This window comes from Neodiprion lecontei, chromosome 1 (assembly GCF_021901455.1).
Source record: "Neodiprion lecontei isolate iyNeoLeco1 chromosome 1, iyNeoLeco1.1, whole genome shotgun sequence".
Taxonomy (NCBI): Eukaryota; Metazoa; Arthropoda; class Insecta; order Hymenoptera; family Diprionidae; genus Neodiprion; species Neodiprion lecontei.
In genome coordinates this window covers 34,174,176-34,192,890 of record NC_060260.1, presented here as the reverse complement: position 1 = coordinate 34,192,890, position 18,715 = coordinate 34,174,176, and the positions used below count along the sequence as shown (strand labels likewise).

General features: G+C 43.2%; 1 protein-coding gene across 6 annotated transcripts in view; it reads left to right on the top strand.

Annotated features, from left to right (window-relative positions):
• LOC107227802 (rap1 GTPase-activating protein 1) overlaps window positions 1–17,413 on the top strand; it is a 158,347-nt gene extending 140,934 nt beyond the window's left edge. For all 6 annotated transcript variants that reach the window (XM_046743782.1, XM_046743784.1, XM_046743791.1 and 3 more), the window contains 7 exons: window positions 1,092–1,400; window positions 9,283–9,465; window positions 11,402–11,640; window positions 14,573–14,851; window positions 15,024–15,189; window positions 15,667–16,449; window positions 16,570–17,413. In XM_046743782.1, the coding sequence (XP_046599738.1) occupies window positions 1,092–1,400; window positions 9,283–9,465; window positions 11,402–11,640; window positions 14,573–14,851; window positions 15,024–15,189; window positions 15,667–16,449; window positions 16,570–16,731 (2,121 nt within the window). In that variant the 3' untranslated portion in view covers window positions 16,732–17,413. The remainder of the gene's footprint in view (window positions 1–1,091; window positions 1,401–9,282; window positions 9,466–11,401; window positions 11,641–14,572; window positions 14,852–15,023; window positions 15,190–15,666; window positions 16,450–16,569) is intronic.
• Window positions 17,414–18,715: the final 1,302 nt, after the last annotated feature.

Sequence of the window (18,715 nt, the reverse complement as noted above, 5' to 3'; positions counted from 1 at the left end):
TCCCCCACCATGCTACGTGGTGCGTGTAGAACCTGAGACGGTCGGGTTATACGCGCCGCTCACATTCTACCTTTAAAGAATTTCTTTTCCTTCGTAAATACTCGAATAAACGCGCACACACACATAGCCGCACGCACATCGTTGTGAGAAGAAGTTTCGTGCCTAAGGAAAATATGCTTGGGGATGGACCAAATGCCCGTTTGAAGAAATCGTTGAACCATTTTCTGTCGACATATCCGCATACCTGGAAGTCCTTGGCTACGCTGCAGCTAGAGTATAACGGGTAACTGTTATTGGCACTTGAGGCAGTGCAGGATGACCCTGTACTCGTAACTCTGTTAATGGTTTTAAAGTAAATAGTTGTAAGGTTAGATTGTAAATTCGGAGCCAGGTTTCACAATGTCCTTGAATTTCGTTATATGTATAGATACTTGCTTAGGTATAACCTGAAATACAATGACGAACGCGATCAAAGTACACCCATTAGTACAGCCTGATATATGTATATGGTTAAATTACATATCTCGGTAAGAACATAGAAACACCGCGAGTGCCTAATCGACACTTGACTTTCCATCATTACTGATTGATTTTCCCGAGTTATACTGATTAGTTTTTGAGTGTCTATATTTTATAATACTCATGATTGAGTTTTTTGACATGGTTCTGCTTGTAATATCCACACGAATGAATACTGTATGCGCCATCTCGGGTGCTGAAGAGTTGCAGCAATCCATTGTTCGGAGAGTATATGTATAAAAATGCCTTGAGCAGTGAGATGTTCGTTACCCCCCAAGTGTGTCCTGCACCGCTCTTACTAGGGTCAGCAACACCAAACCCTGCAAGTAACGAGCTTTCGGTGAAAAGAATGCAAGTGTCCCGTTACCCCCTTTCGAGTTCAGCAGCAATGGCTTCCCTCCTCAATGACTAACCGTTCAATTAAAGTTCTCGAATAAAGGGACTCGGTCGCCTCAAAACGAAAAAGCGATCCGACAACCCCGGTCCCCCAACACCGCGTGAAGTCCTCGCACTTGAATCCCGACGCATAATTTCACCGTCTTAATTCACCTTCCATTTTTCATTTGTTACAGTCGTCCAGAGATGAGAGACCGACGTCGACTTCGGCAGGCGGTACTCAACCCCTTACACCGACTCCTTCACCGTCGCCGGTCGCCGATGCACCGATCGGACGTGCCCTAATGGAAGCCGCACTCTTGCAGGCAGGGACCCAACCTCCACCCATGGTCGTCACACCCCCAGGGTACTGGGTCGAGGGTACCGACCACCATCACACTCTCGATTCCTCGGGCAGAGCCATACTGCCCACTCACCTTGCCTGGCAACCGACGATAGACCAGGACGACACAGCCAAATGCTACAGGCGTCTCTTTGCCACCAGGGTAAGTTGAATAGGCAACGTGAAGTCGAACTTGTCTGCCGCATTTCGAAACCTGCTCTCCCGTTTTCCGCAGTACCATATTGACGGAGCGGAAGAAAAATTTGACTTGCAATTTTGCACATTTTGTACATTCTTATTCATTTATGCTCCCGCGTTCAATCCACTCGATATACAAATGCCAAAAAGCCACGGTGTTATTATCTTCTATGACAGGGTGCCCTTTGCCGATGCGTATCAGGTATAACCTACCACATACCCATGACACGGAGAGCACTTTGATTTGAATTTTTAGTACGCGTAACGGTGCGGAGAAATCACGTTGCGAGTTCTCTATGCAGGCTTTCACTTATATATGTCAGTGGCAACGCGACAGTGTCATATAACTATATTACTTGGTAGTATGAAAAGATAAACGAATGAATAAGTAGACAAGTTGATTTAAACTGGTAAAACTTGTAGCCAGACATAATGGAGTTCGACTGGCACGGATACATACGTCTTCTCTCTATTATTCTACACGCTAAAAGCTTCTTCGAGTCGCACTTGAATGGCCACGCCAGCTTGGCACAGAATCGTGAAAATCTGGAACGAATTTCAAATCACGAGTTCGAAGTGTTGGAAATGTTCGAAGCAACATATGGATATCTAGTATCACCTAAGCACCGTCGTTTGTAGTGCGATGCAACACTTGCTAGATCACGGTGTAATCTCGATTGAATTTAAATGAAAGAAAGAAGGAATGAAAAAAAAAATGCGGGTACAAAGTATTCTAAGAAAGTGCTCGCGGTAAATGCCCGCAGCGAAATCCGTGATATTATCTAGTTAATGAAGATTTCTCACAAATTAAACACCACTTTACACAATGCGCAAAACTATACGACGGCTCACGATTCGACCCGATGCTATATTCTACGTAATATATGCCTGTAATACATGATACGGAATACCATGTAACGGGACACAATAGCAGACTTCCAAGTAGTAATTGTTTTTATTTACTAATTGCAATATCAATTAACGTAACACACTTAAGCTAAGCCCGTACCTCGATTCCACTTCAAGTATACTACGCGTAAAGTTTATACCTCTGCTGTACGAGCGTAGTAAGGTACAAGATCCGTACAATGCAAACTATCGTTGTTGGTACCGACTCTCGCAATCAGTCCATTATTGTTATTAGTTAGTACTCGGAAAGTGGGGCAAAACAACGCGTCTCCCGGTTTCCGAACTTCGTGACAATACCCGTCGTCAAATCTAACTTCTTTTCGAATATACACCGCGTATAACGTCGTAACAGCGAAAATAACGACTGCCGCACATTTTCCAGTTTGATTCTAGTACACAGTTATAGAGAGAAAATTGTGTCGAATGTTACGCCGAGTGGGGTGGATCCTAATGGAAACCGAACGGACTTTACTCCAGTTTTTAATAATTTTTATTCTTCCTTCTCTCTAGTTACACGACGACTCGTATTATATGAATATAATATATACAAGCTCTGAAACGCACAACTGTGAGAGTAGGTAAACCGCATCTTCGACGCAGTAAGTACAATCCCCTGCGGTTTGCGGAGCACACTTCCTACGTGATTCAATACTTTCCATATAACGAGTCATACGCCACCTCGATAAGGGAATGCGTTTTATCCAGCTAATTGTCGTTTCGTTCCAACGTGGTTGTAAACAACGTTAACGCAACGAGCCGCATGATTCCCTGGAGTTATACATGCATAACTGGGACCAACCGTAACGTCGTGCAGCGTTACGATAACACGAGCAAAGGACGAAAGGTCCGCAAAATCTTAGACGCGGCCTGTTTGGACTTTCTGCAGACCTTGTACGCAGCGGCAGCGAATTCGCGGGGACATTTGAAGATAGAAAATACCTACGGCCCCCAGGATTCCCAATGGCTGGTACAACGAGTACACGCACTTGAACGACTCGGTATAGGTGTAGACGCAGAGTATGCGTACCTACGGCGTTATACCTACTCCTGCGCCATCAGCCATAAGCCATATCTGGAGTTTCGTGCTGTAACAGCCAGAGTTTGAGCATATACTCGTTGGGCGTGGGAGTGGGAATGTTCTCATAGCCTCTGCCGGTCGTCGAGGCGCTCGCCCGTGACTTCCATCCTCCGCCTCCTCCTTCGTCCCTTACGCTTCTTGCCTTTTAGCCGGCTCTCTTGCCCTGCGGTTCTCTCTTTCTCCGGTTCCTCTACCTCGGTCTAGAGGTAGGAAGAAGGTAGGAAGGTGGAAAGGTGGGAAGGTAGGCAGGCAGTCAGGCGGTGCTCGGTATCTACCCGCGTCCATCAGCTGCGCCTTCTTGCTGGATGGATCTCTTGCGCAACGTGTTCCGTCTCTTGTCTTCTGTCCTATCTCTCTCCCTCTCCCTCTCATTCTTCTCTTCTCTGCCGTCTTCTTCGTTCTGCTACAATTGTTATTGTCTTTACGTACGTACACTTTTCGGATGAATTTCGTCGCGTTTTGATAGTACACGATGCCGCGGTGCTGCCCGCCTGACCTCCTCCAACCTCTTCGTGCGAAAAATTCTTTCCCTTTGTCCCTTTGTTCCTTACGCCTTACGCCTTACGCCTTGGTAATCACCGTTTCATCGTCTTTATCCACTACCGAAATTTTATTTACGGTCTGTGAACATACCCGGCGTTATGTTATTACGTACATCCCTGTACACTGCGGTGTGCAGCGTAATGTCCGCGGTATAATGATAATGAGAATGAGAAAAAAAAACAAAAAAGGACTTGTTTAATGTTTTACGATGAAGAGCGGAAAAAGAATACACCACCTGCGTGCATATAATTATTATTATGCGTTTCTTGGAATACCTACAATTTTGCTCACTTTATGCGTCGAGATAAGTCAGATCGGATAATTACGGTTGTAAAAGTGCGCGAAGAGTCTTCAACGTGTTCGATCTTCGCTATTGAGGGATTGCAATTATATATCGCGGATAAACGGTCGTTTTAATAGATTATTTTTTTACACTTATATATTTTCTTGATTTTTTTTTCTCTCGGCACATAGCGGGTATATGATTTTTTTTTCGCCGTGCCGGAGAAACTTGGGAATATGGGGTGCAATGACGAATAACGAAAAGTGAGGAATGCCGTGTTCGCCAGACGTTAAAATTAACGATGATCCACAACTCGAGCTCTCGAGCCTTCCGTACCTGTAACATAATCGTAACAATCGTGATTGCCTCAGGTCGTGTGGATGTGAATATGCCTATAAGTGTATTTACATTTGCATAATAATCTGCGCGAATGATTAAATTCCTTCGTAACATTGTGAGAAAACGTATAGATGTATAAATAATAATAAGCGAGCCGAGGAGGAGCGTTTTCGGAGAACAAAAAAGATTCGTGCATTACGGGCGGAAGTTATTAATAAAAGTTTCGTTTTATCATTATTGTTTCAAGTTTTTTGCAATATTCTTACATACGTCGAAAGTCTGTAACACATTTGTATAACCGTAACCAGCTGGAAGCATAGCTGGTGAAAAAAAAAACAACTCCCTTTGAAAGAGTACGCGCGACGAAGCTGTATACGCAAAGTGAAGGAAAATAACGTTAATGTTTCACTAGCAACAATACGCTGCGCGACCTCTTTCGAAACAAACAACTTATTAACATAAAGAGAGAAAAGCGCATGTGTGTAGCGTTGAATCGACAACGCTATGCCCCCCACCTCCATTCCGTTGTATGTTATATACATGTGTGGATATAAGTTTTCTCGAAAGTAGAACGAGTTCTTTAAACAAGCCCACGCGACTCGATCGGGCGCATGGGGCCCAAATCAGCGGATCTCTCAACGTGTTACATTTTTTTTTTTTTTTTTCTATCCCGTATTATATACTGCACGTTTTTTACCCGGCCATATGTTCCGATTAAATGATTTTTGTACATAAATATGCGAATATACTGAAGTTTTCCAGAGCTTGAAACTTTTCGACTGTACCAACGACTGTTTCGTGAGTCAACTTTGAATATGCTGAAGAAAATGGAAGTTCGTTCACCTCAAGTGCAATGATTTTTTAAGAAACTCGTTGCTTACACCATCTACAACTCGGATGGGTACCTCTTCGGGGGTTTGCGCATGTTTGTGCTCAAGCTTCTCTTAAATTCGCAACCCCGTGTACGGTGACGCATATCCAGCCCCCTAAACCGGCGAACTCGTTTCCTCTCTTCAATTAACGAGACTGAACCGCGAAACTCCTTGAAACAAACTCCCGCCCCTGCAGTAGCGACAGATATTCGTCACCCGCGATGATTCGTAAGCCACGGGGATATACACGTATAAGGGCTCGCCATTCGTCACGCGCCGCGATGCACGCGTCAGGGGGAAACGCTGACGCAACGTCGGGTGCTGCCTGCAAGTGCGTGTCGTTTAAGGCTTAGGTGTAACGCGTTACACACTCGGGGGTATCGACGTCGCAGGTGTGGGTGCGGTGTGGATTTTCTTCCGTCACGCGATCCCACAATCGTTAACCTTTTCCGGATTATAAGATCGAGGCCTACCCAACAGTGCCATAAACTCTGACGGATGTTTGACAGGCGAGATAACCAGAATCGGATGATAATGGCAGATATTATACCCCCTATACGAGTATACCTGTACCTTTGCTGGAAAACCTCAGAGTCCATGTGATTCTCGTCTTCCGAGTATGAGCATATTGTACCTAAACTCTTCAGGGAACGACAGATTTGAAGAAAATTGTCAGCTGCTCTGAAAAGGAAGTGTGGTATAACAGTCGACATCGTTTTACTCGAAAATGATTAAACCTACGGATGGGTACACAATTCGGTCTCGTGCAACACTGTCAATGGTCCGAGATACTAACCTAGATAACAACACGACATGAGACTACTTTTTGTCAAGGCTAGCAGCTCATTAATCACTCAGATTGTCTTTATCTTATACGCTTTCGCTTCTTCCAGGCTGAATTTGACACCCGAAAACTTGAAATTATTCCAACTTCTGTAACAAAAACTAGCAAAAATGTACATTAGATCGCCTTCAGCATCGATGGCCGGAAGTTGTAGATTGAATTTCGAATCGGTGAGAACGACCGAATGACTGGAATTATGAAAGTTTATTTTCAACTGTGGATCAAATTCTAATATTAAAAAAGAAAATTGGAGCATGAATGACCATTTAGCGCACGTACGGCGCTCCTGAGTCTCTGGCAGCTGGCCTATCATGCGGCAATGCAAAGTACATAAACGAACCGACCAACGAAGCGAGCGAGCGACCGATATACGGGACGATAACCGCGGGGAGGACCACCGGTGTACGCTTCGATGCTTTGTAAATAGGGACGTCAATAGTTCGATAAAGTAGGTATGGTATATATACACGCGTGTATGCGCGTGTATACATGTATACATATATCGTCGAGGCTTGGAAGTGGGCATAGACGCGATATCTGCTATTATCATTGCTCACTAAACTGAACCCGGCGAACCAATCGGAAGGAACGAGACAATATCGTTTGATCGATCCGACCGATCCCCGTCGCTCTATGCTGCATGCGTATCTTTTTTTTTCTCTTTCTTCCTTCCTTTTTCGCGCCATTTTCATTCCCATTCAACTGACCGACGACGAAAGTCCAGGAAATTAATCCATTCCTCCGACCCAATGGCTCAGCGATCGCGTTACCCACACTGCGTACAGTGCCTGACTGGCACTCGCTTGCGATGTTGGTAGGTATGTACGTACGTGTAGCACGCACGTACACGAGGCAAGCATATGTCACACACGGTTGTACGAGCGGTGCAGGTAATCATATGTAATTGCGTGAATCATGGTGGAGATTACATAGTCGACCCAGATACGAGATTGCACCACATACTTCCGCTTCGTTGGTCCTCCCCTTAGAATTATGTAAGGCACGTACGTACAGCTTCGCCTCGATTCTTTATATATATATATCGAATTAATCGATTGATTATAAAAGTTGGGAGAACACGTTTTTCGCCTGACGCGGCTTATAAGTATAATGTGTAATACCTACATGTATAACTCGTCTCGGGAAATTGGATATATGTAATTACATGTACCGGTTTGCTGTGGGATTATCTGACCCGAATCTAAATTTTCACGCCTTTCGGGCCACGTAATCGCGTCTTATTTTCTCCCAAGTTTACCATCTCGGGTTACACTGACTTTGCCGGTCGCTTTTCACCACCGTTTCCGATTAGTTGTACGCGAAGAGAAAGGATTATTTGAGTCGCGTTTGATTCAACTAAATCCGGCGAACACAATATACTTACTTGATTCAACAAAATACTTTTGTTGGTCTAGCAAAGTTTAGTTGAATCAACTAAACATTTTGTCAGACCGATAGATCTTGAATTGACACAAATAAATATTTACCTCGCCGTCCGTGACCCCACATTTAGTTGATTCAATGACTTTTTTCCCTCGGTGTATACTGTGGATCCTGAAACACGTGGCCAACTAGGGGTCACTGTCTTCATCCAAGTCTTCGACCGTAATAATCGTTTTGCAAAGTTAATTCGTGCAGTCGTTCGCCGTTTGGCTCTAATTAAGGATTGTATCTGCTAGGTACTCCCTTTCTTTCTTCGCACCGCTGTCCGATCGTTTATCTCCGCTTCTGTCAACGGCGGTTTCGCGTTTGCTCCTCACCTCCTCACCCAATCAAGGTAATTGCACGGATTGGTCATGCCCTCGATCACCGCACTCCGTTCATGATCAAGATCGACCCGCACGCAACGAAACGAGCCACACGTCCGGGATATACGTAGGTATGCTGCAACAGTCGCAGGGTCGTTATAATGGGTGTAAATCGGAGCCTCCTCAGCTCGCATTGCTACCGAACAACGTTAAACCCGAGCCTCGAGTCCACCGCGTCAAATGCTGCATGCATAATGCACGCGCTATGGTTACGAGGACTCGAGTCCTGCGCAAGTACGTAGATTCAGGGAACGGGGTTGTACAGTTTCGCGTTTTCAACCGTGGCTCAAAGCCCGAGGAAAACGACGCCGAACGATGGCAATTCGCATTCTAACAATTTCCCGCTGCCGGAACGACGGCGCAAACTACGAAACTCGTTGGCTTTATCCCTGTATCAGCCGTTACTTGCTGCGCTTAAAACAGGCTTGCTTTCGAAGAAACTCGCGGATATTGGTATCGTTTTACGGACCCTTGAAAGCCCGGCTTTTAGTAAATATACCTAGTAGCACTACGGAGGAAGAACCGCTCGGACAGTATGAATTAATTGTTACTTGCTATTTACTCGTTCCGCAGCACGAAAGTCGAGGGTACAAGCTCACACGGAAAATCAGGCAGCGCGGCGACTTTGCTGTTTGTATTTTTACGGGCATCGTCATCGCGCGTACCTACGTGCGTGATGCGTTATAACGCAGCTCGGTCTTGCCGCTTGCGTCACCGTTGCGTTGCGTCGCGTTGCAATTACAAGCCTCGAACTGTCCCGTTTTTAGACGCATGCTGCAGTCGCACTGACGACGAGCGCAATGCGTTTCAGTGACAGGTCACCGCGTCTCGAAACGTTTCTTATACACCAGTCGGCTACCGCATCGCCTGTATACACGTACACGTGTGCGGTTCGGTGTTGAATGACTCTTATTAAACTGCACCACTGGTGTGTAACAGTTGCTTGACCCTTTGACCTCTTGTGTACACAACGGGCTTCCAACTTCCATGTGCAGTATAATATATTTTCCTTCCCACTCTTTCCACCGGCCGGTAAAAAAGCGAAGCGTCGATGTGTGTCTGCGCGTGTGCTTCATTTATAGACCGAACGAACGGACGGACGTGACGACGGTCACTGGTACAGTTTTAAAATGCAGGCCGTTAAACCTTACGTTCATCTCTTTTTCTACAGGAGCACGTCAACCTCGTCGGAAGGGACCCGGAGCATGGACCGGTACTAGTATCCGTAAAGGCGGAATCTCTCGCCGGCGAAGAACACTGGAGAGTATTTCTCAGACTGCGAGCCGGTTCTATGCACAAACTCTTACCGGCTTCGGAGATCGGTCCAAACCCATCGCCGATCAGAATGGTCAAGGTGAGTCTTATTACTTCGGCACGACTGATAGTATTAATCTTAACAGATGCGGCCGATAAGAAATTAAGACAATGAATTAAGCGGTATATTTACTATTAATTATACGTATATAGCAGAAGAAAGTAGCCTGAATTGAGAAGAATTGATTGTTTGTAATTGATCCATACTGTATTGCAGGTTAAATGTTTTGATTGTACGTAAACAAGTTTACAGAATTTTATATCGTTTCCTACTACTAATGTACTTTTCATAAGTAACATGACAAATATTTGAGCAATGCGATAAACGAAACAAACATATCGCGACAATTTAACGCTCCATCGTTCGGCTGCCATCGGCGTTATAATATGTGGTAAGGTAGGAGTATAAATCATTCGGTATTCAGTGGACGTATCGGATTGCAATATAATTATTGACAATAGCTTGATCAACTCTGGATCGACCAGACATAGGTGTACGTATATCGCACACTCCTAAATTGGTAGCCTTCGCATATACGAATAGTCCAGTCAAGATATGTATTCGCTTTGATGACACAATTGAATTTCCTACAAGCTTTGTCTTTACCATTTTTCGTTAAAATTGAAAATGGCTGAGATATTGAAGAAAATTTCATAAAATTCAAGATGGCGGCGATAGAGAGGGGCCGATTTGGTCAACTTTTGGTTTGAGGACTCCCAGTGACCCCCCCAACGACTGAACCAAGAAAAAACGAAAACGGAATTAATGCAAAGTGAGGTCGATTTTTTGCCTATCTTGACTGGACTAGAATGTCGGGGGCTTGCTTGGTTCCGCGGTGCGTTTTCGAAACGTAATCGACGTTATATATACGTTTACAACGACGGGCGATGAGTGACGTAAAGATGAAAGAAAATAAGCCGCACTTGTGCGCGAAAAATTGTGCCCAATAGACCAGGTCTGTACCCACCGATGACACGCACGAAAACGAGCCGCGCCTCTATCTTGAGCTAGATACGGGCTCGTGAGTCTTTCGAGATCTTTGAAGCCGCGAGGGGCGGATGATAATTCTGCCCATTACGCGCGCCTTATTTGCATTGCCGCGTCCTACGCACCCAGTTCAAACAATCGAAGATCCCTGCCGGACCCGCGTGGGCTGGGATCGGAGCTGAACCGATGCATGCCTCGGTGAATGGCGAGGAAGGATTGTTGCAGGGTCTCTGCTTACGCTTTGCGCTTTGCGTCGAGGTTTACGACCGGCGCCGCAGCCGCGTGCGGCGACTGCTGCTGCATATCTCGCGTACTTCGTTAAATAAAAATTCGCCTGCGGACCTCGCGGCCTGCAGAGTCTGAAATACCGACAACTAATGTAATATGATTATCGATAAAGCTCGCTCTTACGATTCCATTGCTCAATTATTCACACGAGTTTTCAGGATTTTTTACACATTGACAATGTAATTCATGCATGAAATAAGTGTTCACGTCAGATGTATGAAAACGAATCTCTTATAATATATCGGAATTTTAATTAACGCGGGTCGTGCTGCTGACTATATCTGCAAATCAATTATTGGCGAATCCAATTTTCTCAACGCGGTTCTCTACCGCAACCGCGTCCCAGATACGTCTTACTTGACTGAGATCTTAATTTTGCATTGGCCCTGTCCTACTCGTCGGTTCGCGAGTATTGGAATTGCAAAGGTCGTCGCGTCACGATCTTGAGGTCAATATATTATCAGAACGTCGTTGAAATGCGCGAGGTAAAACTGTCCGAGTTGCGACGAATGTCGGGCTTATCGGGTGGATCGTAAAAGGCGATCGTCGCCAAAACTTTATTCAATTATTCTACTAACGATCGACGAATGCCGATCGCGTCGGTTCTCCTTGCAATATGCAGGCACTTTATTGTACGAAGCGACATCGCATTTATGCAAGCGGAACGAAAATAGTAGGTGATTGTAATTTTACTTCACAGATGCTGAACGAATCTCTGACCGTGAACACGTTGACACCGGTGATTTGCTCCGGCGCAGGAGCCATGATAGCCAGCTACGACGAGCACGCCTTGGTTTCGAAATTCAAATTCGGAGTTCTCCATCAGCGAGCGGGCCAAACGACCGAGGAGAAGCTCTTCGCTAATCGTCAGATAACCCCGGCCTTCCAGGAATTTCTCGCTCTTCTCGGTCAGAGGATAAATCTGAAGGATCACAAGGGGTGAGTTTGGATAAAGAGTTTCTCTAATTTCTGTCCGGAAGCGTGCTCGCTGCAACGGAGAATCTGCTGAGCCCTGAAGGGCTGATTTTGCCCGCGAAGCCAATTACTCGGTTTGTGCCTTCCTGCCCAACCGGGTTTCTTGCTGAGAGCCCGGGGTACCCGAGACGTGAGAAGCGAGACGCGCCACGCCGGCGGGTAGGAAACCAGGCCCCGATAATCGCATTAAAACGCGGCAACGGCTCTTCATCGCTGTGTTTCACTTCCCCCTCGAAACTTTCTCCCTCTTCTTGTACCACTTATTTTTCTCTTACCCTCGAAAAATAACTTCAGATTACTCAACGCCGCGCTCTTTGTTGCAAAATTCCGTAAAATCTTTGCTACGTGTACTACACTCTTGCGCTCTAATTGACTCATTCAATTCTCTTCTCAAGGATGGGAGCAAATGAAACTGAATTCAGTGTAACTGGACGAAATCGGTATAAATCAATTATTGTTCTGGTATGAAATTTGGAAGACAAACCAACGATGAGTTTTTTATACTTGTATCACCTGTAATACAGAATCTGGTACAAGTTCGCTTGCTCGGTGTCTTTCAAGTTTTCCAAACATTTGGTTTTTCTCACTTTCTACACAATTTTACGAAGCAATACAATATTTACTCATGCACTTCGTGCAATTCATCGATAATAGCGACGAAAGTCAATAGTATGACCTATAGGTTAACAATGATACTCGAATAATAAGAACGACCATGTAAGTCTTCGCGTACAATGTTATTGTTATCGCTCGTGATCGGCAAGCGTTTCGTCAACACAGGGTTAACATGCAGTTTTATCATCATCACTACGATAAAGACGAATACTTATAAGTCGAAGCGACGTGTTGCGTGTCGAAGCGCCGTGGTTATATCCGTATAATAGGTATAAGCCAGCCTCATAGCCTCGTCCGAAGGAGTTTGCACCAACGAATAACGCCTTATACAGGATTTCTAACTGCTCGGGGATACAATAATTCCAACGACTTTGTCGATTGCTATTCGATTCCAATTGACCCAGAAACATCATCGCGTTACCGGCAGCTCTTGATAACTATAACCGTCGATTTCTATCGCGCTTATTGTACTTGTAGGCCTGTACTAACAGCAAATGCGTGCTTACCTTCGCGTCCTCGTTTCAACGCGTTGTTGGTTTATTATTCGTATATATTCGTTTATATCCAGAATCGATCAGTCGATTGTGAAACGTAATCGATTTTCAGCTAGAACGCAGCTCTCATATTCGATTATTCATTAATTCCATAAGAAACAAGACGCCGTGCTTGTCATTCGTTGTTGTCAAGTCAATTTCGTTATTACAGTCTAACTACTCAGTTCATAGTGCGTAACATATTCGTCAGGTGTACCCGAAGTACGATCGATAAGTTAGAAGGGACGGTCCAAATTTGGATTAGCAAACAGAAGTATACAATAGATGTTTCGGTGCAAATACGCTAGTATCATGTTTATTTTTCAACTTTGCGTATCGCGATAATGTACAAAGCCTTTTTTCTCTACTACCACAGGCATGCGGTGACAAACTGTATTGCATATAGATAAGTAGCAAACAAAAAAGACGGAGCAAGTCATTTCGAAAGTACACAACACTTCGAAGTCGTGCTGCAGGGTCATTTGCATAAGTAAACTCGCGTAACACCCACTACTTGTTGTATTTACAATATACTCCACTACTCTACGCCTATTTTCAATACTAAGAAAAACTTTCAGCTCATGCACAGACATATCAATTATTATAACACTCTACAAGTCATGTGCAAGTATAGTGTATACTTGTACGTATATTATATATTTTACACATACACGTTTGTAAAACGCTGCAATATGACGTATATGTCTACCTCTTGTCCATAATCTACGTCGACCTCATATGTTAAATTGATTGAGGCTTAATTTTTTATCGCGTATCGACGGCCGTCGTGTTGACGTAAGTATTTCGGGTACTTAATACACGGATAAACGTATAACGTGACTTTGGTTGGTATCGCCGCTGAATCAGGCGGCTTAAGGAATTGTTTGATTAAGCTGGGAGCTGTAAGTTTTAGCGAGCCTTTTTCGTCCGGTCCACGAAGGCTGTGCGTAATTGAAGCTATAAACAACGAATTGTACTTCTTATCCGAAGGCTATATATACATCGTAGAGTTATACAGCTAATAATGTCAGTATTAGCCACAATTCTTCCGTGAGTCTTTGAGGTCAGACGCCCGTACGGCTAAACTTGAAGTGAAAACCGGGGCAGATCAATCTGATCAACCGCAGCATGGTTAGGCGATGATAATTAATTGCCGCCCAAAATTAGGTGTACCCCACCAATCAATTAACCACATCCCGACGTCTAGCTGACCACATGACTCACCTCAATTTCCTCGTATCACGCGCTTCGCCGCCTCTCTCCTACATGCATATTACAGGCAGGTATATGTGTGTACCAGGCACATATCAAGAGGATCAAATCTCGATGTTATACCTGTGTATTATATATTATATACATATTAAATTCTTTTTCTCGACTTATTATACGTGGATTCTCTGGAAATATAAAAATTTTCAATGCGTGGAAAGAATTTCGCAAAATTTGATATTTCATCGGATGCGGCGAGAGTATGGAGACTGAGGCTTTTTTTTAATGTTGCAAAGAGTCACGCATCATAGGTTTTCCCATTTTACCTTATTCCACCAGAAACCCGCGATGTGACTAAACGCGACTGTAGTGAATAATATAGATGAACTCCAACCCATGTGTGGACAAGGGTCGTTAGCGAAATTTGAAACTGACGTCTAGGGGCTCGGCATCGGATATCGAGCGGTGACCCACCTCGTTATTTCCACTAGGCTGATCGATTAGCTAATTAATAAAGTTCCCGTTACTCTTAATCCCAGGTATCGCGGAGGATTGGACACCCGACACGGTCAGACCGGTGACTCGGCTGTCTACGAGGTTTTTCGCGGGCGTGAAGTCCTATTTCACGTAGCCTCCCTCCTCCCCTTCAGCCCCGGTGACTCGCAACAGCTACAACGTAAACGCCACATCGGTAACGATATTGTAGCCATCATATTCCAGGAGGAACCAACACCCTTCAGTCCTGATATGATCGCGAGCCATTTTCTCCACGCTTTTATCGTCGTTCAGGTCGTCGACCCGTGCACACCGAACACCAGGTATTCATTGTTATCCTATTTTCTATGTTCCGATTAATTTTTTTATTGATTTTTTTTTTCTTTACTCCTCTTTATTTGCGTACGTGATCGTTCATTGTTTGACGTACTCCACATAATCCGTTTTCCCCTGGTCTATACATGGTATCAACGGCTAACGTTACGCTATTTTCAGGTACAAAGTGAGCGTGACTGCACGTGACGATGTTCCACGGTTCGGACCGGAGCTACCCAAGCCTGCTGTCCTACTTAGGGGCGTCGAGTTCAAAGAGTTTCTGCTCACGAAGCTCGTAAATGCCGAGAGTGCAGCGTACAAGGCTGAAAAGTTCGCTAGACTCGAGGTAAATCGAACATTCGATGTATAGGTACACAGTTATTGGAAAGTGAACATCCCGTCAAGTTTTTCCATCTTCGTCTCTCTTTCCGCTTCGACCAGTCTGTTCTAAAAAAAAATACCCGGTTCGCGTTGATTGCTTTTTTGTCATATTTTTAAACTACACCTCGTGCAGAAAAATTGCCGTGGTATTTGCTTTTTTACGGTTCTCTTAAAATGGAAATGATACCTACTCGCACATACTAGAGTAAAAATTGAACGAGAAAAATCCTATATAATTTATAAATATGACGCTTTTGCGAAAAATTTTGCTTTGCGAAACAATATTTATTGTCTTACCTATTCTCTAATACACATATTTACAAAAACGTAACCTAAATAAACTGCAGTACATTCGTCCAAGATCTGACTATTTTCTGAGAATTTGTTACACGATGAGAAACGTACTGCGACTGTTTTCTTAACATGTATTTCTGTCATCCAGTTGCGAACCAGATCAGCGCTCTTGGAATCATTGACCGAAGAACTGCAATTGAAGACAGTCGATTTTCTGGGAGGGGGAGCGATTCCATGCCCAGTAAGTCCTGCAGCGAGCGAGGCCTCGGCGTCCGGAAGCAGCGGCAGCGGATCCCGATTCATAGACACAGTTCGTAAGGCACTGATATCGCGAGTGCGAAATGCGTCGACGGACAACGTACCGCAACACATGCCGAAAAAGGGTCCATCAGAGGCGAGTCCACCGTGCAATCGGTCGATAAGCAAATCAGGCAAACGTTCAATCGAGCCTACCAGTCCATTGAGCTCGCCAGATTTAACTTTGAGGAGAGATTCGGACCGCGGAAGTCCGAGTCTCGGAAGTCAGGATAGCAGTCACTCTACGACGGAGAACCATGACAGTAGTTTGGCGACTTTGCAGCAGGACGATACAGACAGTAGACGCGAGTCTACTAATAATTCGGAGAAAAGTTCCTTCCAGCACTTGACTCAGGAAAATCTTCACAAGCGGGAGGTCGGCTGTCCGCGAATGACGGAGAAATCCGAAACGCACAGAGTCGTGTCCGAGAGCGATGACAGCTCTCTGAACAGCGAGCTTGAACTGGACCACGTCGTTTATCCGGATAGCGATACTGGTCTCGAATCGATGAGTTCTGCGGAGACTCATGAAGCATCACAATGTCCACAAAGAAGCGAACCCGAAACCGAAGCCCTGCGGACAGAAGTCACTAAGCTCAAATGTGACAAACTTGATCTGCTTAGACAGAATGTGGTAAGTTTAGTAATTTAATGAATTTCAAGTAAATTCAAAGAATCGCCTAATCCGAATTAGATTTGAACTATTCAATTTTTATAAGAAGTTATGCTATAATTATGATTCGTTACCTTACAGACTTGTCAACGAGACATAAAAAGACTTCGTGAAAAGGAACTTCAACTTCAATCCGATTTGACTGCAGCGTCAACGGAAATCTTACGGCTGAGGGGAATGCTAAAAGAGTGCTCGAGTAGCGTAGCTTTGGAGAACAACAACCAACAAACATCAACGGTGTGAGAATATTGAGAGAAGCGATAGCCTCTTAATGAAAAACTACAACGTAGCCTGTAGCTGATGTACAATATGATATCCACACTGGTTTTAAGTACTGTCGCTTGTTAGAGCCTCGCTGGTCTGATCCAACTAGATATACTATGTTAGAGAAATGTGTAGCTAAGTTTGGATTCCGGTGTATTAGTGTCGTCTTCACATACTGTTTAGAAAATCTTTCCAACCCACGGTTTACAAATGGTTCTTCAGCGTACATAGTTAGATGTCTGTAATAATGTTAGGTGTTTCCCATATCATACCAACGGAATATGTTAGACATGAGGTTTTGGGCAGTACTGCTACTTTGTTACACAAGTACACAGTCATTTACGAGTAAGTTGTCCAGTTATAGTGATTGTGTGATGATTTTGCTGCTGCGGCGCTTCGTTTGAGCAGGTCCTAACTACGATGGTACTTGAATACTTCTTGAAGGTTAACGCAAAATATTTATGAATTAATTTATTAATAGTTATAGAATACCCGATAGCGGTCAGTGTATAGATGAATATTTAAAAGTCTATTGTTATTAAAAGTTAATGGAAAACAAACAAAAGAAAAAAAAAAAACTAGGAGAAAGAGAATAATTAAGTGTAATTAAATGGATCATACTATGTACTAAGAAAATGATTATTCTAACACATGCCAAATTTATTTTAGCGATATAAGCTGAAGCTGCATAGAGTTACCAGCTTGATTTCTTTGCGCACGCAATATATACTATTTTTTCATCCTCTTGTTACAAGTATAATTTCTTTTTTTTTTAAATATCTACTGTGTTCGTCGACGTATCATTTTTTACGTACAGAAGTATTTTACTATTAAAGTTATAATCATACGTTTTATAGTTACAGATACCTTTGTATAATAATTTTAATTTCATACGAAAAATCATTATTACAGATCCTTCATTAGCTTTCGTTAAGATTTAAGAAGTTTGTTTGCTGAAGTTAACATGTTGTAGATTAGCTGAACCAAATCGTTTATTTTTAAGGATTCATTTGCATTAATAACTATCATGTTGTTGTATTACTACGATGCATTTTATGCCACCAATGTATATATTATTATTGACTTAAGATTTTTAGATTTAACTAACTCATAACAATACCAAAGTTTAATGTAGCAACATCACTTTCTTTGTTTCCTACATTCCCATCGTGTGCAACGCCTATCAGTGCTCGTTTTTTTTTTCAATCTAGCCACATAGTTATCGTACAACGTCATACCGATTCTTGTATTAAAAAATTAAATAAACTAATGAATGTAATAAACGGCAACAAAAAAGGAATTCAAGTTTTACAGTCAATTAAACAATGTTTAGCACAAACAGTATAGGTATTACCTGTGCTCGTGTGATTAAGCTCAACGCACGTCACTTTAATCATTGTATTCACAGATCACTTACTTTTCTGTATTTTTATCAAGACAAGAAAAATATCGCACGATCCTTGGAAATGAAAATGAAATTTGTTCTGATTCTATGCAAATTACTACGGTAATTGTAGACAATTCTAAATTCTGATTGTGTCCAATTGTGTCTATCGTTGTTCCCGTATCAGTCCAGATAAATTGAAACTATCCACACTGAACATGTCTATTGTATCTACAACTGTAAATATATAAAGAATCGTTTTGCTGTAGCTTTTGGGCTGAAAAATACGTATATGTCATTGTCTCTCTTAGCCGAATGCTCGTATTTGTCGTTGATTTACCATCTATCGTGTGATTTCTATAAGCAAGCCTTGCAGAATCAAAGAAAGATTACCTTTATCAAAAGAAAAATGTAAACCATTATATTATGAGAAAGTATACTACTACACACACACACACATATATATTATATATTTTATATATCTACGTCTTCTACATCTATATTTATTAAGAATGAGTCACATACGTCTAACATTGACAAATCTGCAAGTAAAAATGAGTAGAAAATAAAAAAAAGCCA